This window comes from Lipotes vexillifer, unplaced genomic scaffold (assembly GCF_000442215.2).
Source record: "Lipotes vexillifer unplaced genomic scaffold, Lipotes_vexillifer_v1.1 scaffold4, whole genome shotgun sequence".
Taxonomy (NCBI): domain Eukaryota; kingdom Metazoa; phylum Chordata; class Mammalia; order Artiodactyla; family Lipotidae; genus Lipotes; species Lipotes vexillifer.
This window is the reverse complement of record NW_006785876.1, coordinates 4,977,279-4,994,161: the sequence shown is the minus strand read 5'-3', so window position 1 is coordinate 4,994,161 and position 16,883 is coordinate 4,977,279. Positions and strand designations below refer to the sequence as shown.

General features: G+C 49.4%; 2 protein-coding genes across 2 annotated transcripts in view; both read right to left on the bottom strand.

Moving 5' to 3' along the window:
* RSPH9 (radial spoke head component 9) overlaps positions 1 to 5,752 on the bottom strand; it is a 13,851-nt gene extending 8,099 nt beyond the window's left edge. Inside the window, exons 1-2 of the mRNA XM_007458274.1 lie at positions 5,462 to 5,752; positions 2,290 to 2,455 (exon numbers count right to left, since the gene is read on the bottom strand). Of these exons, the coding sequence (XP_007458336.1) occupies positions 2,290 to 2,455; positions 5,462 to 5,688 (393 nt within the window). The 5' untranslated portion in view covers positions 5,689 to 5,752. The remainder of the gene's footprint in view (positions 1 to 2,289; positions 2,456 to 5,461) is intronic.
* Positions 5,753 to 8,688: 2,936 nt separating this feature from the next.
* Positions 8,689 to 12,620, bottom strand: MAD2L1BP (MAD2L1 binding protein). Its single transcript, XM_007458273.1, has 3 exons — positions 12,550 to 12,620; positions 11,771 to 12,030; positions 8,689 to 9,616 (listed from the first exon to the last, which is right to left on the bottom strand). The coding sequence occupies exons 1-3, from the start codon at positions 12,593 to 12,595 to the stop codon at positions 9,104 to 9,106; spliced, it is 819 nt and encodes a 272-aa protein (XP_007458335.1). The 5' UTR covers positions 12,596 to 12,620; the 3' UTR covers positions 8,689 to 9,103.
* Between the last annotated feature and the right edge of the window lie 4,263 nt (positions 12,621 to 16,883).

The window sequence follows — 16,883 nt, the reverse complement described above, 5'->3', positions numbered from 1 at the left end:
ACAAATTTTAAAATTTAAAAAAAAAAAAAAAAAAAACCAGCCTCTCTCATTTCATCCTTGGCCCCCTCACTGGGGGCAGACACCGTTAATGGTTTTTTATGTACCTTTCCAGAAACAAACCATTCTATCATATTTTAATGTTGCTTATTTTGCCTTTTTAAAATATAAAAGCTATCATGCTCACTGTAGACTATCTGGGTAATAGAGAAATATTTTATAATATACCTAAGAAAATGAAAACCACTCACAATCCCACCTTCTAAAGGTAATCGCTGATAACATATTGGTATACTTCCTTCTATTCTTTTTTTCTATGCCTATATTCAAAGGAAAATTAGAGTTACAGTTTATATAGTTTCATATCCTGCCCTTTGACTTAACATTATTTCTCAAGCATCACCCCATACTATTTTTACGCAGATGAAATTTGGTTATAATCAATATCAAGGGCAACTCTGAACAAAAGGACTTCATAGAGATGTTTGGGAAAAAGCAGCACTTGACAGGGAAAACATGTCACTGGGAGCCCCCAAAGTCACTCAACCACCTGTTTCCCATGGGCTGCTGACTAGAATTGATTACAAAGGAGGAGACTGAAACTAAATAAGTGTCTAGGCCAGGGGCTTTAAATATGTCACCTCATTTAATCTGCACAAGCCTGCAAAGTAAACATAAGGATCCCAATTCTACAGAAAATAAAACTGAGGGGAGGTTAAGTTTGTCAGGTGGGCACGGGGTTGCAGCTGAAGCATCATAGACCTAGACCCAGAGTTTCGGCATCACCTGGGTTCCAGCGCAGAGGCTGGGTTTTGAATCCCGGGCTTCTCTAGTTTCAGAACTTGGGCTGGTTATTTTTTTACTGCACAATCCCATTTCTAGGAGTTGATCCTTCAAATCAAGTGCACGCATGGGAAATGACGCATGCACAAGCTTATTCACTGTGGCATCGCTTGTCAGAGCGAAAACTTGGAAACCGACATTTCCATGAATGAGACGCCGGTTAAATATGGTATGTTCACACAATGGTAAAAAGAATGGAGAGGTTCTTCAAGGCACTGATGTAGAAAAATCTCCAAAATATACTGTTAGGAGAAAAAAGCAAGGTGCAGAACTGTGTGCATAACATGCTGCCATTCGTTTTGTTTTGTTTTTTAAGATAAAAAGAGAATATGTCGGGGTGAGGTATTGGCTGAGGTTTGTACTTGCATAAAATGTCCCTGGAAGCAGAGCTTCTCAAACTTAAATGCAAACTTAAATGCATATTTAAATCCCCTTGGAGGGACTTCCCTGGCGGCACAGTGGTTAAGAATCCGCCTGCCAATGCAGGGGACACAGGTTCGAGCCCTGGTCCAGGAAGATCCCCCATGCCGAGGAGCAACTAAGCCCGTGCGCCACAACTACCGATCCTGTGTGCTAGAGCCCACGAGCCACAACTACTGAGCCTGCATGCCTAGTGCCCATGCTCTACAGCAAGAGAAGCTACCGCAATGAGAAGCCCCCACTTGCCGCAATTAGAGAAAGCCCACGTGCATTAACGAAGACCCAATGTGGCCAAAAATAAATAAACTTATTTTAAAAATAATAAAAATTAAAAATAAATCCCCTTGGAACATGTTAAAATTCAGATCCTGATGCCAGCCCAAGAGTCTGCATTTCTAACTCCCAGGGCATGGTGATGCTTCTGATACAGACTGCACTTTGAGTGGCAAGACTTGGAGACACACACACACACACACACACACACACACACACACACACACGCAACACGGTTATATTAATGACCCCCAGAAAGACGACCTGAGTGACTGGTGGCTAGGGTAGGAGGGAAACTTTACTATATTCCTTTTTGTGAATTGTGAACCAAGTGAATGTATTATCTAGTACAATACACATTTATACAAAAATATAAGCACCTGTGCACACCCCCTTCTTCCCAGCCCCAGCCCCAGCCCCATAGCACGGCTCCCCCGAGAGCTGCCCAGCCACTTTGCCACCCTGTCATCACTCAGGAGTGGTGTTACCCTGGGCAAGTCACTTAACCTATGTTTCAGTTTCCTCCTCTCTACCACCTGGAAAGTAAGGTACCGACTTCCCAGAGCTGTGAGGATGAAGCAATGGGACTGGCACAGTGGCACAGGGCCTTACACACCCAGCACCGTAGGCCCAGCTCGCCCCAGTGGCAGTGACGATAAACGCTGTTTCTGCCACAGCGTGCACTGGGCTGGGGTTTGGATGGCCCAGGTCCCTTTCATTCGGGCCCTCCTCCTCCTCCTCCCCGTCTTCACTCACCACTACTTCTTCTTCAAAGACCTTTTCGCCCTCATTCACCCTCTGCAGCTCGGTGTGTTCATACGCATGTGAGGGGTCCCCCATGAAGCGGCCCTTCACCACAGACGTCTGCATCTCCATCTCCTCCGTGGCAGGGGGCAGGAGGCTCCACTCCATGCAGTTCAGGCTGCCAACAACATCCCCATCACCCCGACTCTAACTCCCCTCTCACTCCAGCTTCCTGCTCCTGCCCCTTCTCAAGACAGGTGAGGCCCAAGAAGGGCTGTTGGGAGTCACGTTTCCCCTGTGAAGCGCTAAGTGCCTATGGTGCACGCCACCCCCCACGTGATGAAATTCAGCACATGCCAAGATTCCAAGGGCTTCTCCCTAGATAGATATCTGGACTGTGAGGTCCCGGACGAGTTTCTGGAAGCTGAACTTTCCTCAGTTGCAGGTGCCTCTGCTCCTGTGGGCCCCAAATTCATGCTCAGCCTGCCTGCTGAGCTGACAGCATGGCCATCTGCCCCCACTCCTCAGGAAAGCCCAGCCCAGGCTCAAGAAGCTCCCCTCTGCTGCGGTCTTCCCTTCTTTCTCACATCCTGCCAGGAGGGGATATCCTCCCACTCCTCCCTCATCCATGTAGGGCCTGCGTCCCCAGCCTGCTCTCTGCTCACGTTTCCTCCTTTCACTCTCCACTGGCTCCTTCACAACATGAAAACGCCCCAGCTTTATAAAACAACAGCCCTCAAATCCATGCCCCTCTAGAAAATGCCCCTTTCCTGTCCCGCCCACTTCTTCCCCAATTCTGAATCATAAGCGGGAACAATTTGCTCTGTGGCAGCCCTTGCTCTCCCTCACTTTCACTCTTTGACCACTGCACCATGATTCTGCCCCTGGCACCCCAAGAAACTGCTCCAAAGAAGGTCATCCATGGGACCTAAAAGCCAACAAACGCCATCTCCATTTCTATGTCCTTTGACATCTCCCTTCTCCCTCCTCCAGTGCCTTAAGTACTTCCAAGGATCTATTCTCACTGCTCTTTTCTCTCCACAGTCTCACCTACCTGACCCCTAGAACCCCAGCTACTCCCTAGTTGACATCCAGAATCCAGCCACCTCTCACCACCTCCACTGCTTCCACCCTTGTCCAAGCCACCATCTACTCTTGCCCAGATATTGCAGTAGCTGCCTAACCAGTCTCCCCATGTCCATACCTGCTCCCCTTTCAGTCTAGTCCCCACCCAGCTGTTAAAACCTAAGCCAGATCATGTCTCTGTGCAGAACCTCCCAGTGACTTCCCACTGAGCCAAGTCCTTACAGTGCCCCACAGGGCCCTGCACAATTGTCTCGGCCCCTCTCTGACCTCATGTCCCGCAATGGTCCCCCTCACTCACTCCTCTCTAGCCACACTAGCCTCTTCAGGGTTCCACACTACACTAAGCACCTGCCTCAGGGCCTTTGCACTTGCCTGGAATACTTTTCCCTGAGATAAACACACAGCTTACTCTCTCAGTTGCTTCAGGTCTCTTCTCAAATGTTACTATTTATAATAGTACCCCATCCTGTATTCTCTGTCTCCTTTAGCACCAATGCTAAGTGTATGCAGTATATGTGTATGTTTATTTATTGTCTGTCTCCCCTCCCCCACATACACACTAAAATGTAAACTCCATGAAGACAAGGACTTTGTCTCTTTTCACAGTGAATTCCCCATGCCTAGATCAATGCCTGGCACATACTAGGTGCCAAAGAAATAAAAACTGATTGGAATAGAGTGAGTCTCAAATCTCTATCTTCAGTCCAAATTTTTCTTCTGTACTCCAGATCTGTACTTTAATATGCCTCCTTACCACACTGCCCCATAGGCACATCACACCAAATTCACTAGGCCTTCCCTAGTACCTCCTGAATTCTCTCCCAGTGGGGGTCACCAGCACTTACCCAGCTGCCTAAGCTGGAAGGAAGGGTCAACCTTGACCTCCTCTTCACCTTTCCCCATTTAGTCACAAGTCCTGCCACTTCTACCACTTAACTCTTTCCAATCCCTCCCCTCTATTCCCTCAGCTACCTCTTCCTTTCAGTCCTCCTTCATCTGGACACTGCAACAGACTTCCAAATGCTCACCCACTTCCAGACCATTCTACCCACTCAGGTCTGAGCAGGCTCTTCTTGATTAAAGGCCCTCAGTGGCTCCCCATAGCCTGTGGACAAAGTTCAAACCGCTTGGCCTCTCCATCCAGTTCAACATAACACCCTAGGCTGCCACTGCCATGTTTGTCTTCCCACTATTCTCCCAAAACACCCAAAGCCAGCTCAAGCCAATAAGCTTGCAGTTGTTCCAACTGGCATGCCTGTTCCCCACACTTTCCTGGAGAACTCCAGATCATCTCTCAGATCTCAGTAATCTTACCTAATTACTCTCTAGGAGAATGTCCCACCCTGGCACCCCTTTGTGTACACCTCTGTCCCAGGTTTAAGACACTCTGCTATAATTGCTGGGTTACCCATTGGTCTCCCTTCCTAGGATGTGAATAACTTGGAGATAGGGGTGAGTCTTAGCCATCTTTTTAACCCCAAGTCTAGCACAGGATATATCCTATCAATGTTGGATTGATGCATGGATAGATAAATGAAGTCTCCAACTTCCTGCGGCCTCAACGGAATGCCTGTAAGATGATGAGCTCCCCATCGTCGGCGGTAGTCAAAAAGAGGCTGGATGGTCCTTTATGGCACTGTCCAGGGAAATTTCTTCAGTTCTAAATCCCTTCTCTCCCATTCCACATTCGTTCACTACTTCCTAGAGCGCCTCCTGTGAGCCAACACCTCCACCAAAGATGCTTCAGGACCCACTTCCAAACAGCTCCCCACCCCCCTCAAGGCTTCTGACCCTTCTCCAAACTGAACTCTTTGAAAAAGCAGGTCCACCACCTGACGTCTACTCCGGGTCTTCATTCTCCAGAAACTTTCACCTTGCCCTGCCTCCGTTCTTGCTACACTTCCATTATAAACCCACCAGTCTCTAAGTTTCTCTGGCGCCCCTCCCCACGTATCCTCCCAGGGAGGACCTCGCCCACTCGCTTCCTGGACCTCTCCCCTTTCGATCCTACCTCGCACCCACCCCTTCCTGGCCCTCGCTAGCCCCCGGCTCCTCAGTATCCCCCTGTGGCCTCAGCCAGCCCGGGCGCCGCCTCCACCTGTACAGGGTCTTGCGCGGTGCGAGCTGGTCCTCGCTCAGGCCCTGCGCGATGTAGTAATCGGCGACAAGACCGAGGATGCGGCCCCAGAAAAGGACCCGATCGAAACGGTAGTCGCGTTTAACCAGCATAAGGGAAGTGAGCAGTGAGGCCCGACGGTCCGGGCTGAGGCCCTGCCCACTACCGGACGCCAGCTCCAGAGACAATAGGAGGCTCTCTTCGTCCATTCCTCCAGCGGCTCTGCTCAACGCCTGCCCGGTTGCTAGGAGAAGCCGGTGTCCACCGAGACCCAAAGCTCCGCCCTTCCATCCAACCGGAAGCGGGATTTCACGCACGCGACCTCCTGCAGCTCAACCTTCTAGGGCCTCCTGCCAGCCCTTCTTCCCATGGAGCCCTTCCGAAAAGCCTGGGGGTATACTAGCTCCCTCCCGCTTCCTTTCCCGAATAGGTGTCGGGAGGTGTTCACTTGTCAGGGCAACGGCGTGGTTTTCCCCCCAAATAGGTAGGATACAGTTGATAGGTTGGAGGTCCAAATAAGCCAAATTCTGGGGATATTTTTGCTTTCCCTAAACCCTTACACACGGTCGACATTTACTGAGTCCTCACTGTATATGCAGTGGGGGTTTGGGAAGAAAAGTGCAACAGCGATACTAGCTATATTATTTCACTCCAGTCGTGTCCTTTCTTGGCCTCAGAATTATCTATGCAGAAAAGAATTTGAGATCCTCTTGGCTCTAGGATACCAAGGCAATTAATCCCCCGCAAAGCCAGGTCTTACAAAGACCTAGGCAAGGTGATGGGGGGGCGGGGCGGTGAAGTTCCCCAGTGGCCCAGTGGCTGGTTAGGACTCCCCGCTTTCACTGCCTGAGGACCTGAGCCAATCCCTCGTGGGGGAATTAAGATCCCACTAGCCCTGCGGCACGGGTAGCTGTGGCCTAGGCAATGGGGCAAGGTATAGGGCCATACCTTGGGAAAGGAGGGTGCGAAGAGGGGTACAAAATGGGTGATTTTACAGACTACACTTTCCCATCAACATTTTCATTTACATTAACAACTACATGTTCCCTACCACCTACATTTACCTGCCTCAAGCCCCACAACTGTTGCTTTTGGGCGAAAGTGGTGGCAACAGATGAAAGGCCAGAGCCCCACTGAAGCTGGGGCTCTTCACTCCCTGGGCCAGATACTATTTCTTCACATCCATCTCTGGAGTGCCCAGCCAAGGTTAAGAGATAAACAGGGACTTGCATAGTGGTGCAGTGGTTAAGGATCCGCCTGTCAATGCAGGGGACATGGGTTCGATCCCTGGTCCAGGAGGATCCCACATGCCAAGGAGCAACTAAGCCCGTGTGCCACAACTACTGAGGCTGTGCTCTAGAGCCCACGAACCACAATTACTGAAGCCCGTGTGCCACAACTACTGAAGCCCGCGCACCTAGAGCCCGTGCTCCGCAACAGAGAAGGCCCCGCGATGAGAAGCCCGCACACCACGAGTAGCCCCGCTCACCACAACTAGAGAAAGCCCGTGCTCAGCAACGAAGACCCAATGCAGCCAAAAATACATAAATTTTAAAAAAGAGATAAACAGGTGCCTCAGCAGGCTTGTTGTCAGAGGGGATGGGATTTATTGATAAAATTATTAACTGATCTTTTAATTTCTGGATTCCTTTGGAGGACTCATGAAATCAGAATGACCTGGCCCCAATGCCAACCCGACAGAGAAGTGTCTAAATTACCTGAATAATTACTTGGTTTTGATGGCCTAGACACTGTTTATGAAGGCTTTTAAAAGTAGTACTTGAGGGATCTGACTTGGCTTAATGTGTCTTACATCTCAAAACAATTTATAACTTGTTCAAAACTCTCCCTCCCTTTAGGCAGACCCCTTAGCCTGTCCCTTCCCAAGTGGGAGATATGGCCCTGCTCCTCTTCTGTAAGGTAATATCAGACACAAAACCAGCAAAGTCCAGCTGGTGGAATATGCTTCCAGTGGACACAGCACAGAAAAGATCTCAAACCTTTTGTTTGCACTGATTGAATATTTACTCCGCACCAATAAATGGCAGGTTCCATGTCACGAAACACAATCTGAAGCCAGAGACGGAAGTCCTGCTGCTTTCCAATTCTACCACCTTCAGTAGGGCAAACCCTGTTTAATTAGCTCAGAGTAAAATCACACAGGGTGTACAGCACAGTGTAAAGCACTGAGCCTATGGAGCCAGCTGGACTGGGTTTGAATCCAGGTTTCGACACTTATGCAAGTTATTCAATCTCATGAATCCAGGTTTCAACACTTATCTTATGCAAGTTATTCAACCTCCTCAATCTCCCCAAGCGTCATCTATAAAACGGGGACTATTATATGAACTTTTCAAGGTTATTAGATTAGATAATGTATGTAAAGTGCTTAAAACCTACTATAAAATATAAACTATTTTTGTTTTCTTAAAATATAAAACATAATTCTTCTTAAAACGTAAAAAATAGTATATGTTGTCCCCATTTACACATACATACACACACACACACACACACACTCTCTCAAACAAACACCCCTATCTCCAACACCAGCAGGATGAGGATTCTGTCTTCAACTTGCTTCCAAGAAATAAGCAGGTGTTCTCAGGGACAAAGGGCCTCAGTGCTTAGTGGACAGGACAGCATCAAGCTGGAGAGGATAACAATAAGGCTCAGGATGGCCAAGCCAGAAATGTAGCCGAGGAACGACAGCCACAGGCAGGAGAGCAGGGTTTGCCTGAGGACAATACTGCCAACAGTAACTGCCAGCAGCCACCATGCAACTGCAATGGAGAGAGGCAGGGCAGAATTCCAGAAGGGACATCTGGCCTCAGGGAAGTGAGCCTGCAGGGCAGTCTTGGTGCCTTAGCCTACGGTTCAATCAGGCTTTGCAAAGACTCTCTCGGTTTTCTTTTCTCAGCTCCCTTCCCCCATGTGACCTCTGCTTTGGGTACACATACTCATGTGGCAAGCAAAGAACATCGGGCTAGGAGTTAGCTGATGACAACTCTTGCCCCAGCTCTGATATCGAACTGTTACAGAACCTTGGCCAAGTCACTTAACTTCCCAGATTGGCTTGGGGCTGATGAAGAGAAAGAATCATTAGTAAAAAAAAAAAAAAAAATCATGGAAGCCCAAAGCATAAGAGGCCAAGGGGGAAGATTAAATACTCTAACCTCAAGCCTGGAAAGTCTCTTTAAGCTAAAAGAGTTTCAGGAAAATGTAACATTAATCCATACATTTTATATTTAAGTTCATGAGTCATATCCACATTATGTCCCTGGTAAAAATTCTGAAAGGCCACAGCAAAAAGCAGAAAAGGGTCACCTCCATAGGGGTGTCCGTCTATGGGCCCATGTTTGCTTTCCAACCCCCAAAAGAAACACCTGACCCAGAACCCTCTGGGAAAATCAGCCTTTGATTCAAAGAGATGCTTGTTCAGTGATGATTATTACAGCCCTAGCCCTACCATCAGCCCCCTGGGAAGTCTAAGGGAGGCAGGCAGCCAGAAGGAGAGAACCTTCCTCTCGCCAGGAATTAACTAGCTCCAAGCAAGAGATGGGTGACTTGGTGCCACAGGGGGAAAGATAATTTAGCCATTGTGTTCACGATGAGCATTCCCATTCACTCGTGGAAGCCCTTCAGTGTCACTGGTGCCTGGAACCAAATGTAATCCTCCCAGGCTGTAGCTGGGATGGCGGGTCGGCCACAGGACAGGGTCACAGTCAATTTGTGGCCCCGGCTGGGCACTCTATAGTTGAGCTTGGGTCGAAACCAGTCTTCCTCACAGTCGCGGTGACCCTGTGCCATGACAATGGTGCCCATGAGTGGAGGAACCTGCAGCTCACTGAAGGCATCAGCCATGAAAATGGCTCGGAAGAGGCGGCGCAAACAAGCTGCTGTGCTCAGGCTCGGGTCCATGCTGTTGGGGACCAAGCGGGACAAGTCAAGCTCATAGAACTCCTTGGGACTGAGGGCATTGCCCCCAAGGAGGATCAGCACTCGTGGTACTAGTGTCCTGGCAAAGAGACCCTCCAGGTGGCTGAGGACACTCTCCAGTTCTGCCAGGGTTTGTTGGCATTTCCTGCTGCTCACCTCGGCAGTGGCCCGAGGTTTCTTCTTCACCACTTCCTCTGCCTGTGAGGACAAAGAATGATGACAGAGAAGTTCTGCAAGGTAGGGGAAAGCTAGTGACCTTTGAAGAACTCTCTGGGATGGAGCAGACTTATGGGACTGGATTTCCAGTTCAGTGAACTGCCACAGGCAAGACACTGGGTTTTATCAGAGGGTAATGTATCAAAAAGGAAACTATGTTCTTTGTACAAAATCATAATTCTTCCACACTTAGAACAGCAAAGACAGTGTTCTGAAGCAGGAGGCATCCGGAAATTAGCAACTAAAATACTCAAGGAGATGTGGTGGCACGGCAGGTGGCAAATTTTTGCTGTGCTGAGAGCGATAACAAGACTGAGGATTATTTGGTCTAATAAATTCTGGAGTTCACCCTCCAGTTAAACATGGCAAATGGAAGGAAGGGAGGGATGGAGGGAGGGAGGGAGGAAGGAAGGAAGGCAGGAAGGAAAGAGGGAACAGAGGGAGACAGGAAGGGAGGGAAGGAGGAGAGAGAAAGAGGACTCCCAAGGGCAAAAAGAACTGGAAGGAACTTCCCTGGGCACAGTGGTTAAGAATCCTCCTGCCAACGCAGGGGACACGGGTTCAAGCCCTGGCCCGGGAAGATCCCACATGCCGCGGAGCAACTAAGCCTGTGCACCACAACTACTGGGCCTGCACTCTAGAGCCCAAAGCCACAACTACTGAGACCGCGTGCCACAACTACTGAAGCCTTCACGCCTAGAGCCCGTGCTCCGCAAAAAGAGAAGCCACCGCAATGAGAAGCCCGCGCACCACAACAAAGAGCAGCCCCCACTCGCCGCAATTAGAGAAAGCTGGCGCACAGCAACAAAGACTCAACATAGCCAAAAATAAATAAATAAATAAATTGCAAAAAAAAAAAAGAACTGGAAAATAGACAACAGTGTCCAAAGGCAACAACAAATTTCTGGAAGAGAGAAAGCAGATGGAAGAGTTCGAAAGAGCTGAATACCAAGTACTGACAGAGGGGACTCCCCTGAGAAGTTTGAAATGATTCACAATGCAGAAGCCCAAAAAGGCCCAGGAATTGTCCACTTAAGCACCACAGAAGACAAAAGTGAACACATGGGGACTGAGGGAACACCTGTGCAAGGACCTTTAGATCACCTGCCAATTTCCTCCACCCAGACAGAATGTTTTGGAAGTCCTCTTTCTTTCTTTCCTTCCTTCCTATTTCTCTCATTTAGTAGTATTTCAGATGGGAGCACAGATAAGCATGTGTTCAATTTGCCATGTTTAACTGGAAGACAACTCCAGAATCACCTTTATTAGACCAATCTTCTTTCCTGTTATCACTACCATTACTTTCTCACCCAATATCCTTCAAGGCTATCAGCTAGCTCAGAGGCCCAGCCATGCACACAGAACTTTCAATGACTTATTCTTAAATATTTATCAGACACCAAATAAAGGCCTCTAACATGAAAGAGACCAAAACAAATAAATAGAAAAAGGAATCTGGAAGAAATGGAGACACTGCAAGCAACAGAGAAAAGCTTCAAAAATACAACAATTAACGTCCACAGGTAAGAGAAGTTCATACAGATAGGAAAAAACAGGATGCAATTTAAAAGGAACATGTAAAAATTAAGAAAAAGCTCTTAAGACTATGACTGCCAAAAAAGAAAAAAAATTGATATAAGTGTTAGAATATAAACTCAAGGAAGTTTATATAAATTTATATAAACATAATATAAACCCACAGAAAATATAACATAAAAACTAAGAGATGAGGATATGGACAGAAAAGACACTAAGATTAAAGGATCAGGGCTTCCCTGGTGGCGCAGTGGTTGAGAGTCCGCCTGCCGATGCAAGGGACACAGGTTCGTGCCCCGGTCCGGGAAGATCCCACATGCCGCGGAGCGGCTGGGCCCGTGAGCCACGGCCGCTGAGCCTGTGCTTCCGGAGCCTGTGCTCTGCAACGGGAGAGGCCACAACAGTGAGAGCCCCGCGTACCGCAAAAAAAAAAAAAAGGACTAGAGTGGGTAGAAAGGGACAGAAGCCATAGGGCTGAAACATCCCGTACAGCTGCTTAAGCTGACAGGCCTGAAGATTCCTTAGACGCCCTTTTTACCTGCCCACCATCTAAAAGCCACAAAGTCTCCCCACCAATTTCCTCCCAAAGCCTGTGCCCACCTGGGGAGGTTTTCGGTAGAAGTGCTTAAGCTGTTCGTAGGGCAGAGGGAGTTGCTGGCGTTGGTACATGATATGCTTCAGAAGTTCACAAGTAAACCGACAGCACCCTTCCTGGCTGACAGGCCCGGGAAACACCACTGGCACCACGCAGACTCTGGGGCGAAGGGGCTCCGAAGGGGTGGGAGGTTCCTGGGGGGAGGTGGTCTCAAGTTCTATCTGGGGGTCGTGGGTTTCCTCCGACTTCTCACACCACTCCAAATCTGGTAGGTGCACAGGGGGACAAGAGAGAAAAATGAAAAACTTAAAAGGCCAAAGCCAGTCTTCTCATTCCCTTGTGGCGACATCGGCCACCACTGCGGAGGGGACACCCCGACACAGGCAGATTCCCTCCGCAAACTCCCCTGTGGGCGGTGGCGCGGAGGTTCCGGATCCCAGTTGCCTAAGGTGAAGTGACGGCGGGATTTGTGGGGAACGGGTGGAGGATTTTGGAGGCAGCGACTGGGGCTCTGCTTAGAAAGTGGAGGCCCTGATCTGGGAAAACGAGTTGAGAGAAAGTGTAGTCAAGCAGGGCCCAGAACCTGTCGCGAAAAGGGGGGTGAACCAATGGAATCCAGGGCCTTGGGGGCAATGGAGTCAACAGGGCTGAGTCAGAACTGGGAGGGACGCCGGGAAATGGGGACAAGGAAGACGGGCCAGAGAAGGGGCCAGGGGCTAAGTGACTGGAGGGAGCAGCGGAAGGGAGGAAACAGACTCCTCGAGCTCCGGACCCCACGCCTTACCAGAGACTGCGGCCGGGGACTGCACTTCCGGCTCTGGGGCCGCCATCACGACCTCCTCCCCACTCTCCGTGCGGTTTGAATAGGCGCCCCGCGCAGCCTCATGGGAAACCCGCGCCTCCACTTCCGGTTCCGTTGCCGGAAAGTGGGCGGGGCGCCGCGTCAGTGTGGCGGAGGCTGGGCTGGGTGGGGAATTGAGCTCTTCGCTCTCCTCCGTAACACCGTCCGGCAAGTCCGCTGAGCCCTTCTCCCACAGGGAAACCACGGGTTCCAGCCACTTAGCGCTGCCTTCCAAAGGATACCCGCCCGCATGCATCCGTTCTCTCCTGCGTTCCCTATTCGCTGCGCACCTACTTCGTGCCAGGCCCTGTCCTAGGTGCTGGAGACTCTGCAGCGAAGAAGCCAGAGGCAGGCGCTGTCTGCAAAGGGTTCAATGCCTAATAGATTAAATGCAATGTGATGAATTACATAGTAAGGCATACATGGGCAGCGGACGCGAAGAACAGGAGCGCCTAACCTAGAGGGGGTGGGAGTGAGGGGTGGTCCCGGAGGAAACTGTGACCTGTAGGATGAGTAAAGGTAAAGAGGAGGGCCTGGAGGTCCTGAAGACTGTTAGAAACAACCCCCAAACGGATTCACTTGTGCTAAATCTCACCAAGACTCATTTCCTAACCTAGTAGCAGTTTCAGCTTCTCCTGGAGTGGAATTTTAAACTAACCAGTCTGGAATTTCCTAGTCAGCGCTAGTGATGTAATCTGCAAGATAAGTCCCCCAACATTCCCCCTAATCCTTTCTTTCCTTTTGCTTACAACCTCCTTATCCTGCCCCCCCTTTCTATAAAAGTCTTGCATTTTGAACAGCCCCTCAGAGTGCCTTCGTATTTACTAGATGGGATGCTGCCTGATTCATGAACTGTTAAATAAAGCCAATTAGATCTTCAAATCTTCAGTTGAACTTTGTTTTTTAACAAGACCTTGAGATACAAGAGCATCCTCTATTCAAGGAATTAAAAAGAGTTCAGCTTATGAAGAGTTAAGGCTGTGATGGACAAACAGGAGCCAGATCATGGCAAGGCTTTATAAGCCACGTTAAAGCGTTTGAACTTGATCCCGTAGGGGGGCGGGGGAACCTTTGAAAGATTTAAGTAGGGGAATGACATAATTACATTTACATTTTATAAATTTAATCGCTACACTGGGTCTAGATTACAGACAGGATAAAGGAGGAGGCAGGGATACCAGTTAGAGCTAGCAACTGGAATTACCCAACTATTGGTTTGGCAAAAAAGTTCGTTCAGGTTTTTTCCATAACATCTTCCAGAAAAGATGGTGAAAGAGGCCTGAACTAGGGTAGTCACAGTGGGGTGGAGAGAACTGGGTGAACCCTAGAGATATTTAGGAGGTCCAATGAGCATGGTGGTTGAGCCCAGGAAGAGGAGGAGGGGTAGAGAGAGACTGTCAAGAAGACAAGCAGGTTTTTTACTTCAGCAACTCTATGACCAGTTGTGCCATTCAGTGAAGGAGGGAACACCAGAGGAGGACCAGCTTTACTGGGGTATATGTAAGGAGAAAAGATGAGTTCAGCTTTTGATAGGTTTGCTGTTCCATTGGACAGTGAAGAGATATTTAGGAACACCATTAGGAATAGAAATATGTATTTGAGAGTCATCAGCATGGGAGTGGATAAGATCACCCAGGGAAGCTGTATAGAATGAAAATGAGCAAGGATCCTGAAGACACTAATGTTTAGGGGATGAGCAGAAAGAGAGAATCTGTGGAGGAGACTGAGGAGTAGCCAGAGAAGTAGAAAGAAACATAGGCAAGTATTAGGTGATAGAGGCCAAGAAAAAAGTGTGTTTCAGGAAGCAGGGACCAGAGATCAAAACATACCATAAAAGTATAATGATTAAAATACTGTGGTGTTGGCTCAGGAATAAACAGAAGACAGTCCAGAAACAGATCAATGTATATGTAGATCTTAGTATATGATGAGGGTGACTTCTCAAAGCAAATAACTCGAAACAACTCCCTATCCATTCAGGAGGGGAAAAAAATCAAGTTAGTTCCTATTACACATCCTACATAAAGATACATTCCAAATCGATTAAACATCTACTGGAGAATAATCCATAATTTAGGAGTGATGTTGGCTTAGACATGACACAAAACCAAGAAAATATAAAGGGGAATATTGGTAAGTCTAACTTTAAAACGTATGTAAATGTACTATACTCAAAGAATGAATGACTAATAATTACATACCAGGAAAAAAGTCTGTTTGTATACATCCATTATTTACCTCACAGGCAACCACATCATAAACACCTCATAAGCAACCCCTCCAGGAAACTAAACACATATGACACCTTCCATCTCCCAGGACCCTGATCTTCTCCTGGACAGACATCCCTGTTCAGCCTACTCCTCTGCCAGCCTTCACTCCTGTCTGTGGTAAGCCAGGTTGTTTAAGAATGGATATCAGAATGGGTTATCCCTTCCCATCTCTTAAAAGTTCTCCACTTAGGAGACAAGGGAATTGGAAAGAATGAAGTGAAATTGTGTGTGTTGGGGTGGTTGAAAGATCTATGATGATGAGAGGACAAGTGTTATCAGGCAAGTGCAGCAGGCCCTGGTTATCAAGAGACCCCAGAGCTGGTGGTGGTGATAATGTTGGGGGAATAGTCTTAGCTCTCACTTCCAATCCTCAACCTTCTTGAGATCTCTCACTCAGCCCCTAAGTAGCAGCTTCCCTGGTGGGGTTGTGTCCCTGGCTACAGTTGACCTCTGCAGCAAAACCTTCCTTTAGCTGAACAGGGTTGAGAAGTCACGTGTGCTTTCAACCACTGAAGACCGCATAATTGGCCGGGTCTGCTAGGCCCTTTTGCAGATTTTGGTCCTTCTGCTCTCACCACTTTGGGGAGCTATATGTGGACAGCAACTACGTGATCAGTAACTTGCCTTTCTCCTTGTGGACCTGGGGGGAAGCCATGGACTCCACCAAGTCTGAACCCCTGAAAGGATCACCAGAGGTAAGCCACTGTTGCAGCTTCTAGTTTTCCAAGGAAAACTGAGGTCTGGCGGGAAAGGCTGTTTTATTTCTGGGCCGTGTATGAGGATCTCGCTGTTTGTGAAGAGAGCGGAAGTGGACATACAATGGGTGAGTGGTGCATAAGAGACAGCCGCGGGGCTGGGAATTGAACTCTGGCGTCTTGACTCCCAGGTCAGCAACACTAACTGCTTCTCCACTCTGCCTTTCTAGTGTCTCGTACACTGGTTTATGTCACTGAATGTGTTTACTCTTTGCTGATTGCAAGAGCCCTAAAGAGCAAGAGAGACGACAGCTTGGCAAGAAAGTCAGAAGTCAGCAATCCCCTGGGCTCTTGGCCAAGTTTCTATTCCAGGCAACTTCTCCCTCCCTCGCCTTGGTTGACGTAACCTGAGCCCCAGCCCCGCCCCAAGTAGGGGCCAGGCCCCGCCTACAGCCCTGGCGGTTTTAAAGCCACACTCGGTTCTCCCGGATTGGTTCCGCTTCAAAACAAAGGGGAGGGGTAATACTCGCTGCGGGCCCTCGCTGCAAGGCTGGTTTATGGGCTCGGGCCTCGTGTCGGGACCACCGCGGTATCTCGGGCTGCTAAAACCAGCCCGCGGAGAGTGCCAGCCTGGTAATAAACCAGTGACTACTGTGTAAAGGTGGCATAATCATCGTAAAAATAAAAGCCGTAATCAGGCTAACCACCATCCACCTCCGCCCTGGCGTTGGTCCTGACTCACCCAAACGGCACCCCGGCCGTCGAGGGAGAAACTGAGGCACGGGCGGAGCCAGTAGGCTGGAGGGACCAGTCGCCCTGAGTTCTGCAGCTCTCCAATCCAAAACCCGTTGTCTGGGATCGCGGTAAGGGGCTAAACCCAGAAGCGCCTACAAAGTTTGATTCTGATATAAGTCCCCCGCCTCTGATGACTGCCCCACCACCAGGCCCCAGGAAAAGACCCGCTCAGCGCTTGGAGACTGGGAACCAGACTACAGCTCCCTTAGGCCTTTGCGGGCAAAGGCGCGCTCCTTGCCTACGCCCCGAAGCCTCCCGCGGCTCCTTGCGCCGCGATGCCGCCTGGGAGTCGTAGGGCGGCGGCGAGCTCTTTCCAGGGAGCTCGCAGGCTTGAGGACTCTATATCCCTTGGTGCCCTGCGGCTGTTTCTGACGCGACCCGGTGGCCAGGGAAGGTGGGGGCGTGCCCTGCGCAGGGCCCCACCCAGCCCTCCTCTGGCTGGCTCGACTCGGCCGTGGCAGTAGGCGCGGCGGCGGCGGCAGCGGCAGCAGCGGCGGGGGGGGGGGGGGCGGGG